General features: G+C 35.4%; 1 protein-coding gene and 1 long non-coding RNA gene across 2 annotated transcripts; both read left to right on the forward strand.

Moving 5' to 3' along the window:
• Nucleotides 1-610: 610 nt before the first annotated feature.
• Nucleotides 611-4,784, forward strand: LOC131218040 (uncharacterized). The gene is made up of 4 exons (XM_058212722.1): nucleotides 611-854; nucleotides 2,009-2,099; nucleotides 2,215-2,352; nucleotides 4,587-4,784. Exons 1-4 carry the CDS (start codon nucleotides 655-657, stop codon nucleotides 4,782-4,784), a joined length of 627 nt encoding a protein of 208 aa, XP_058068705.1. The 5' UTR covers nucleotides 611-654.
• On the forward strand, nucleotides 4,784-10,475 carry LOC131218280 (uncharacterized). The gene is made up of 3 exons (XR_009157604.1): nucleotides 4,784-4,856; nucleotides 5,049-5,133; nucleotides 10,088-10,475. It is a non-coding gene; the product is annotated as an uncharacterized LOC131218280 (long non-coding RNA).
• The last annotated feature ends 318 nt before the right edge of the window (nucleotides 10,476-10,793 follow it).

The raw sequence follows: 10,793 nt of genomic DNA on the forward strand, positions 1-10,793 counted from the left end.
GAATTAGTAATGAGCACTACTAAAAAAAGGGGCAAAGGATACAGACCGTGTTAGCTTTTTGCTACGGATGTAAACCATAGCTATACTTACTACGGTTTTAATCCGTAGCTAAAGAGTTGCCACACCATTAATACTTAACAGTGGCGTGAGGGGATCTATAGGACCTACAAAAATATATATATTCTATCTAAGCCGTCCATCTATTTTGAAATATTATTTTAGGACATGAAACCAAAAATCAACTAGATTGAAGGCTCAAGTGAACCACACGGTAGGAAACATGAAGATTAAATCACATGTGCTTCCTATGGTGTGGTCCACTTGGGCCTTGAATCTACTTTAATTTTGGAATAAAGAACTACAATTATTTATGAAAATTAATGGATCGAATGGATAAACTAAATACATCATGGTGGGCCCCACGGAGCCCCTGACAGGACCGTCCGTCCGTCTTACCACACCCACACCCAAAAATGGGCGTGCGCTCAAAACAGAGCCATGCCCGAAAAATCTCCTCTATTTCTCTCTCTCTTCGTTCCCATACCCTCTCTCTCTCTCTCTCTCTCTCTCTCTCTCTCTCTCTCTCTCTCTGTTCCCCAATCTGTCTTTCGCTCTCCATCTCGTGCTCCATCTCCCTCTCCATCTCCCTGTCTCATGCTCCATCTCCCTCTCCCTCTCTTGTTCTCCATTCTCCCTCTCCCTATCTCGTGCTCCATCTCTCTCCGTCTCTTGCTCCATCTCCCTCTCCGTCTCGTGCTGCCTCTCCCTCTCGGCGCATCGTCTCCATTGCCACCATCATTGTCTCCAAATCTGGTGCAGCCAACAGCTCCCGCCCTTCACATCTTCCCCGGCAGGTACTCATTTATCTCAAATGGAGATTTAGAATTTTTGTTTATAGATCTACAAATCCGCAGATTATAGAGAAACAATATCGGAATTAGGAGTTTCCTAAAATCTATAATGGTAAAAGGATTAGGGCTTTCCCAAAAAAAAAAAAAAAAAATTACTTTTATAGTTTAATGTGTAATGTGTACCATTTAGGGGTGAACACAGTTCGGTCGGTCCGGTTCGTTCCCAATAGTTCCAAGAAAACTAGAACCCGAACCGGACCATTCGCACCCTAGAACCAAATTGGAACCGGATAGTAAAAAACTGGTTCGGTTCTATAGTTGCATGATTTGTTTTTGTAATCCAATCCAATTGCATGTTTCTTTTTTTTTTTTTTTTAAATATTTATAATCTAGCCCAAGCTCTTCTACTGAAAATTGGTTCAACAATCTTAACTTTGATTTGTGGAAACTTATTTGTTGAACTGTTGGATATTTTTATTTTATTTTTTACAATTTTAACCATCTAATACTTGTCCACCAATTGGCTAGTTAGGTAATCATATCAAGGTAATTTTTGGATTATGATGCATCTAAGTGGTGCCGACGAGTTAGACATATTAATCTGAGTTACTTGTATGCTAATGCAATTAGAGGTCCTTCATCTGCTGGCTCACCATGCCAATGCCAATATTTTCACTCTGTTTCTAAAAGTATTGTTATTCCTTACTTTCAGTATTCCCATCAGATTGCTGCAGACTGCGTCTATAAATTTTTATGCCACTGCAGGTGTTGTGAATATGCACTTCTGATCCTAGATTACTGGGATGATGTGCCTGAAATTCAGTGATCAGCCGATTTTTATGAAGATCTAATAAAATGTTATGTTGCAGATGCAATGAGCGAGGTATAAACTCTCTGTATTTCTTGCTCAGGATTTGCTAGAAGAAAGAATGTGCATGCTGAACTCTAGGGGTTGCAATTTTGCATATCTATTTTTGTCATTTCTTACTAATAAACCAAAAGTCATATCTCTCTCTAAACTGCTCCCGGTAATGGGATTAGCACAATTTCAGGTTTTAATGCTTGGTATCGGTTCTGACTTGGTAATGACTGGATCTGTTCTACTTCTATGTTGAAATGATATGAGAGTCAAATGGGTTTCGGATATCTTGGATTAGATGTTCTGCATTACAGGTTTTGAGGATGGACTCAGGCTGGTCAAGGTCAGAGGAGAAGCTATGTAGGTGGGCATCTAAACTAGCTCAATGGGTAGTTTCTCTTTCCATTCCTTAAGGTAGATGATCAATAGTTTCACTTTGCAAAACCTGGTATTGATAGATTCAAGACATTTTGCTAGTCAACGATACTTCTTCAATTTCTTCAGGAAGTTGCAGATGTTGCTAACAGTACTATGGTTGGTGTCATAGAACTAGATTCAGAAAAGGTCCAGCTGCTATGTGATGCAGCTAATGAAGAAGTAGATGAGAAAAATAAAGATCAAATTGCAAACTTCCTATGTCCAGTAAGATTGCCATTGAGTATTTTCTTTTATCCAATTTAGGAAGCCTTTCTTTATTTCTCAATATTTGACATTAAATTCATTCCATAATGGTAGGGTAACTATGTTGTTCTGGAGGTGTGAAAGCAGTGGAAGCTAAGGCAAAGTCATTTAAGGCTCGAATGATGGTTAATTACTCCTAGATTATTAATTACCATTTTTCCATAATTTGATAAATGCTTCATGCATTATGCTTTACCATATTTTTGCAAACTTAGCTTGTATTTCTCTTAAAAGACTAATGTTTGTGGTACAGAAATTGAAATTATGGAAAAGCTTGTATTTCCTATGATTTTAATAAATTCAAAAAGATATGTGGAGAAAGAACAAGGGATGCATCCAAAGTTCCAAACTTATGTAAATAACAAGGGATGCATCCAAACCTATGTAACAAAGACATGGCACTTCTTTTGAAATTAAGCTATGTCAAGTGTTGATGCATGTCTGTCTCTCTGACCAGCACTCTTGGTTACAACTAAGAGATTTATTTTTAAGTTTAGTAATGTTATGTTTAATTTTTTAGTCTAATTAAAACAGGCTGTAAATCATTTGCAGGTTTATAATACAAAAAAGTTAATGTTGAAAGTCTCAAAAACTGGTGAACTGCTAATGAGGATTTTGAGATGTTCGAAAGAAGAGATACGTTGTAAGTGCAATTTGGAAAGAACTTATATGAGGAAGAGACCAGGAGTGATAACAAGATGTGAATGCCTGACAAAGATTGTTGTCAATAAAAGAAGAGTGTAGATACATAGGCTCTAATCAAGTTTGTAGAAAAACATAGTGACAAGTTAATAACTCCAACAAATCTCATTGTCTAAGAATGCATAGAATGCATCAAATTCTCAATTGAATGTGAGTGAAAAAAATGAATGTTTAATCCAAATGGCATTACTACCTATTATCGACAAAATGGGCTTGAACTACACCCATTGGGCTTTTTGAATGACTAGTAATGCCATCTGGACTGAAAAAGAGTTCCCTGTCCCAATTCCAAAGGCAAATGGATGAAAATTTCAAATCATTTCATCACCAATTATATTGATGACTGCATGATATTTTCAGAATCTATGCGAGAGCATTCCAGCATTTAAATGAAATTTGGCAACTGGTCCAGAATCTTCAGCACATAGGGCCAATTCCAACTCTTCTATTTGTTCCTGAGTTGTGGTTACATAAGCTACTTTTGGGGGTCATTCACCATCAATGGCCATTGTTGTTTTAGGCCTTCCTCTATAATGATTTGTGCAAATCATACAAAATGATGGGTTTAGTAACAAAGCTTTTTTTATATGATGCTTGTGGATTAAACTTGCCAACATGTCACATGTATTGCTTTGTGAGAGCCATCCATCAGATAGATCCACCAAGCCTGTTTCTTGGCCTCACTAAATTGGTTGGCATTCATGTATGAAGAAGATGGACAGTTAAAAAATGTTGAGCAGTAGTTCACCTATCCCATATATTTAGTCCAGCTGAGAGATTTTGCATTCTCAACAGTTACTGTGTAATTTTCATATATTTAGTGTTGATTCCAAAAATTCTATTTTGCTTGTGGATTTAATGATGATGCAATCAACTGAAATTTGAAATTTTCTTTTATTGGAACTAATGAATATGATGACCAAATTACAGAGAATATCATAGGTCTGAAAAAACCAGAACTGTTGTTGTTGCATTTGTACTCAATGATCTTGGTAATTCTTATGGAATGTTTGAATCCATCTAAAATGAAAGTTTCTATATAAGGTCTTTTTCAATGCTACTATAGTGCTTGAAAAGTCGTTGTTCTTGGTTTTGTTAATGTGTTAATTGAAATACTTGGAATGACTGAAGTCGTTAGCAAATGGGGCTGCCTTCAATCTGGAATCTAGAACTAATTGATCATATGCCATTGTCTACCTTTTGAATTCTCTTTCCTCTTAAAAAGGCTAGGTACATTCCTTTTAATTTCTCATTTCGAAAATAAATGGCTGCTCAATGTGCTCAACCATCCCAAAGTTTAGGTAATGTCTGTTATTTTTTTTTTCTTTTTGTTTGGTGAGCCAGACTGTTGATTTGATGGTTCCATCATGGAACAAGACCTCCATTGTTAGAAGTTCCTAATAAGCCCTTTTATCAATAAGCCCTTTTGCATGATTCAAATTGTTGTTTTGTGATTTTAAGGGCAAGCTTAAGTTGTTGATTTCTTTCTGTAGGAAGATTTTTTTATAATATTGCATGACACCCTGGCTGAAAGGGAACAAGTGACCGAATTACAACCAGTTCCAGATGCTCATGTACCAGTAATGAAATTCAAGTTCTACAGAATATCAGTTGATCTTCTTTATGGTAGTGGGTACTCATGTTCCTCTTGGTCCATGATATCCCGGCTTTTTGTCATTTCATTCGTATAATTTTTTTATTCTGTTAATGCAGTTAAGTACAACATTGGTGCAGTTATCTTGCTCTGGGCACCTGTAGTCTTGGTATGTCTCATTGTCCTTCAATAATTTAATATATCGAGATTTCTTTCCCATTATCATTTACAATTTTCTTCTTAGTCGATACTTGGAAGTTAATATAATCATTTACTCTGTTTTACAATTTTTAAAATCTTTATTTGTAAATCTATGCCCATATGCATTGTCGGAGAAACTAAAAAACTTACTCATTCTCAGATTGCATTGTGGAATATACATCCATTATTCAAAGAAAGGGCGACATTCCAAGCACTCACACTTTCTCTCCTTGCTAGATAAATTGGTGAGTCTTCTTTCCTTTATACTATATGATTCATTGATGAAGTGGCCTGGCCATTTGGACAAGCCCATGTTTATATATTATCTCAAAATTGATGAAGTAGATCCAAATGTGGGTCGGAAGTATCTGGATGTTGAGTGGGGGTCCTTGGAAGGTGAGAACCGCTGTTATGACTATGATGAAGCTGTCCATTTCCTATGGACAATAATATGGGTGGCTTGGCCATTTGGATAGGCCCATGTTTATATATTATCTCAAAATTGATGAAGCAGATCCGGATGTGCGTCGGAGCTATCCGGATGTTAAGCGGGGGTCCCTAGAAGGTAGGAACCGCTGTTATGACCATAATGAAGCTGTCCATTTCCTATGGACAGCAATATGGGTGGCCTGACCATTTGGATAGGCCCGTGTTTATGTATTATCTCGAAATTGATGAAGAAGATTCGGATGTGCATCGGAGCTATCCGGATATTGAGCGGGGGTCCCTGGAAGGTGGGAACTACTGTTATGACCATGATGAAGCTGTCTATTTTCTATGGACAACATTGGAGGGGCCTGGCTATTTGAACAGGCCGTGTTTATATTTGTATTTGTAGGGACCACAACCTTAACCTAAACCACACCCTAAACCTATAACCTAAACCTAAACCTTAACCTATAACCTAAACTTTAACTTATAACCTATAACCTATAACATAAACCTAAACCTATAACCTATAACCTAACCTAAACCTAAACCTAAACCTGTAACCTAAATCTATAACCTATAACCTAAACCTAAACATATAACCTAAACCCGATCCTAAACGCGATCTCGAACCCGAACCTGATTTCCTAAACCTATAACTTATTCTCAATTCCCTAAGGCTATAACCTATAACCTATAACCTATAACCTATAACCTAAACCGAAACCTAACCTAAGCCTAAAAACCTAAACCTAAACCTAAACCAAAACCTATAACCGTAACCTAAACCAAAACCTATAACCTATAACCTAAACTTATAACGTATAACCTAACCTTAACTTAAACCTAAAACCTAAACCTAACCTACAACCTAAACTTATAAACTAAAACCTAAACCTAAACCTAAAACCTAAATGTATTCTTAAATCCTGAAACCTAAACCTACACCTAATACTAATCTCAACTCCTTAACCTAAACCTAAACCAAAACTTGAAAACCCAAACCTAAACCCGATCCTGAACCTAAACCTGGTTTCCTAAACCTAAACATTAACCTATTCTCAATTCCCTAAAGCTATAACCTATAACCTATAACCTACACCTAAACCTAACCTAAACCTAAAACCAAAACCAAAACCTAAAACCTAAATGTATTCTCAAATCCTTAAACCTAAATCCACACCTATTCCTAATCTCAACTCCTTAACCTAAACCTAAACTTGAAAACCCAAACTAAACATGATCTCAAACCCGAACCTGATTTCCTTAACCTAAACCTTAACCTATTCTCAATTTCCTAAAGCTTTAACCTATAACCTATAACCTATAACCTAAACCTAAACCTTAACCTAAACTTATAACCTAAACCTAAACCTTAACCTAAACTTATAACCTAAACCTAAACCTTAACCTAAACCTAAACCTATAACTTTAACCTAAACCAAAACCTATAACCTATAACCTAAACTTATAACCTATAACCTAACCTTAACCTAAACCTAAACCTATAACCTAAAACCATAACCTAAACCTAAAACCTAAATGTATTCTCAAATCCCTAAACCTAAACCTACACCTAATCCTAATCTCAACTCCCTAACCTAAACCTAAACCTAAACTTGAAAACCCAAACCTAAACCCGATCCCAAACCTGAACCTGATTTCCTAAACCTAAACCTTAACCTATTCTCAATTCCCTAAAGCTATAACCTATAACCTGTAACCTATAACCTATAACCTACACCTAAACCTAACCTAAACCTATAACCTTAACCTAAAACTAAAACCTAAACCTAAACCTAAAACCTAAATGTATTCTCAAATCCTTAAACCTAAATCTACACCTAATCCTAATCTCGACTCCTTAACATAAACCTAAACTTGAAAACCCAAACTAAACCTGATCTCAAACCTGAACCCGATTTCCTAAACCTAAACCTTAACCTATTCTCAATTCCATAAAGCTTTAACCCATAACATATAACCTACAACCCAAACCTAAACCTTAACATAAACCTAAACCTCAACCTAAACCTAAACCTAAACCTTAACCAAAACCTAAACCTATAACCTTAACCTAAACCAAAACCTATAACCTAAACCTTAACCTATAACCTATAACCTATAACCTAAACCTTAATCTATAACCTATAACCTAAACTTATAACCTATAACCGAACCTTAACCAAAATGTAAAACCTATAACCTAAACCTATAACCTAAAACCTAAACCCAAACCTAAACCTAAAACCTAAATGTATTCTCAAATCCATAAACCTAAACCTACACCTTATCCTAATCATAGCTCCCTAACCTAAACCAAAACCTAAACTTGAAAACCCAAACCTAAACTCGATCCTGAACCCGAACCCGATTTCCTAAACCTAAAGCTTAACCTATTCTCAATTCCCTAAAGCTATAACCTATAACCTAAACCTAGACCTTAACCTAAACCTATAACCTAAACCTAAACCTATAACCTTAACCTAAACCAAAACTTATAAACTAAATCTTAACCTATAACCTATAACCTATAACTTATAACCTAAACTTATAATAGATAACCTAACCTTAACCTAAACCTAAAAGCTAAACCTAAAGCTATAACTTAAAACCTAAACCTAAACCTAAAACCTAAATGTATTCTCAAATCCCTAAACCTAAACCTACACCTAATCCTAATCTCAACTCCCTAACCTAAACCTAAACTTGAAAACCCAAACCTAAACCCGATCTCGAGCCCTAACTTGCTTTCTTAAACCTAAACCTTAACCTATTCTCAATTCCCTAAAGCTATAACCTATAACCTACACCTAAACCTAACCTAAACCTATAACCTTAACCTAAACCTAAACCTAAAACCTAAATGTATTCTCAAATTCTTAAACCTAAACCTACACCTAATCCTAATCTCAACTCCTTAACCTAAACCTAAACTTGAAAACCCAAACTAAACCCGATCTCAAACCCGAACCTGATTTCCTAAACCTAAACCTTAACCAATTCTCAATTCCCTAAAGCTTTAACTTATATAACCTATAACCTATAACTTAAACCTAAACCTAAACCTAAACCTATAACCTTAACCTAAACCAAAAGCTATAACCTAAACCTTAACCTATAACCTATAACCTATAACCTAAACTTTTAACCTATAACCTAACCTTAACCTAAACCTAAAACCTAAACATAAACCTATAACCTAAACCTATAACCTAAAACCTAAACCTAAACCTAAAAGCTAAATGTATTCTCAAATTCATAAACCTAAACCTACACCTAATCCTAATCTCAACTCCCTAACCTAAACCTAAACCTACACCTAATCCTAATCTTAACTCCCTAACCTAAACCTAAACCCGATCCCGAATCCGAACCCGAACCCGATTTCCTAAACCTAAACTTTAACATATGCTCAATTCCTTAAAGCTATAACCTATAACCTATAACATATAACCTAAACCTAAACCTTAACCTAAGCCTATAACCTAAACCTAAACCTTAACCTAAACCTAAACCTATAACCTTAACCTGAACCAAAACCTATAAACTATACCTTAACCCATAACTTATAACCTATAAGCTAAACCTATAACTGATAACCTAACCTTAACCTAAACCTAAAACCTAAACCTAAACCTATAGCCTAAAACCTAAATGTATTCTCAAATCCCTAAACCTAACTTACACCTAATCCTAATCTCAACTCCCTAACCTAAACCTAAACCTAAACTTAAAAACCCAAATCTAAACCCGATCTCGAACCTGAACCTGATTTCCTAAACCTAAACCTTAACCTATTCTCAATTCCCTAAAGCTATAACCTATAACCTACACCTAAACCTAACCCAAACCTATAACCTTAACCTAAACCTAAAACCTAAACCTAAACCTAAAACCTAAATGTATTCTGAAATCCTTAAACCTAAACCTACACCTAATCCTAATCTCAACTCCTTAACCTAAACCTAACTTGAAAACCTAAACTAAACCCGATCTCAAACCCGAACCCGATTTCCTAAACCTAAACCTCAATTAACCTATTCTCAATTCCCTAAAGCTTTAAGCTTTAACCTGTAACCTATAACCTATAACCTAAACATAAACCTTAACCTAAACCTAAACCTATAACCTTAATCTAAACCAAAACCTATAACCTAAACCTTAACCTATAACCTATAACCTAAACTTATAACCTATAACCTAACCTTAACCTTAACCTAAAACCTAAACCTAAACCTATAACCTAAAACCTAAATGTATTCTCAAATCCCTAAACCTAAACTTACACCTAATCCTAATCTCAACTCCCTAACCTAAACTTAAACCTACACCTAATCATAATCTCAACTCCCTAACCAAAACCTAAACCTAAACTTGAAAACCGAAACCTAAACCCGATCCCGAACCCGAACCCGATTTCCTAAACCTAAACCTTAACCTATTCTCAATTCCCTAAAGCTATAACCTATAACCTATAACCTAAACCTAACCTAAACCTATAACCTTAACCTAAACCTAAAACTTAACTTAAACCTAAACCTAAACCTAAACTTATAACCTTAACCTAAACCTAGGTTTTGAGTTTAAAAGTCCATCATAGGTTTGAACACATTACTCATGTTGGATTTTGCCATAGTTTAGAAGATTTGTCGGTACATTTTTTATTCTTCATATATAAGTGTTTTTTTTTTCTTTGTCTTTCTTCCTTTTGAGATGTGTATAAAGGCATGCTTGTTTGATTGTGTCTACAGATGTTGTTTTATACAGGTTAACAAGCTAAAGAAGTCAGTGGAGGATGAAATTCATTTTTTCAAGGGAAGGGTTTTAGAACTTGAAAGTGATCTTGTGTCGAAGTCCACAGAAGTTACATCTACAGTTTCAAGGAAAAAAGAAGCTCTATCTTCTGTATTTGTTGAAATTGACCATCTGAAGGAAGAAAATTTTGTAAAAACGTGAGCATTATTGAATGCATATGGAGGGTGTTTACTGTGTTGGAGTGTATTTGTTTCTTGCACATGAGGGCACGCCTTAGTTGTAATTCTTATGATAGGTTGAGCAAAGTGAAGTATTGTTTATTTAGAAATGTGAATGTAGGATGCATTGTATGATTTGATTGCTATTTGTAATAAATGCATCATTTTTTTTTCTGATTGCATTTTATGTACTATTTCTATCAGCATTAAGCTTAGATGAGTTATCAATCACAGCGGGTTCTCGCAATGGAAACAGGTCGTATTATTACAATTTTTTTTTAAAAAATAGCTACAAATATAATCCGTAGCTATAGCTACGGCTTTTGTCCGTAGCTACTAGTATCTATTGCTATGGATAAAATCTCTTTTGCTACGGATATGATCCGTAGTGCGTCCGTCGCTATTGGTGGGGTAGCTAAAGGTATTACTACGGATATAATCCGTAGCTATTGGTATCATTGCTACAGATTATATCCGTAGCTATAGGTATCTATTATTAC

The sequence above is a fragment of the Magnolia sinica genome, chromosome 11 (assembly GCF_029962835.1).
Source record: "Magnolia sinica isolate HGM2019 chromosome 11, MsV1, whole genome shotgun sequence".
NCBI classification, from domain to species: Eukaryota; Viridiplantae; Streptophyta; class Magnoliopsida; order Magnoliales; family Magnoliaceae; genus Magnolia; species Magnolia sinica.

Bases quoted from the DNA above. Each gene is read 5' to 3' on its own strand.
- LOC131218040 (XM_058212722.1), top strand. From the start codon at position 655: ATGCTCCATCTCCCTCTCCCTCTCTTGTTCTCCATTCTCCCTCTCCCT. The intron at 2,100-2,214 runs GTAGTTTCTCTT...CAATTTCTTCAG, and splicing joins CATCTAAACTAGCTCAATGG to GAAGTTGCAGATGTTGCTAA. The intron at 2,353-4,586 runs GTAAGATTGCCA...TTCTTTCTGTAG, and splicing joins TTGCAAACTTCCTATGTCCA to GAAGATTTTTTTATAATATT.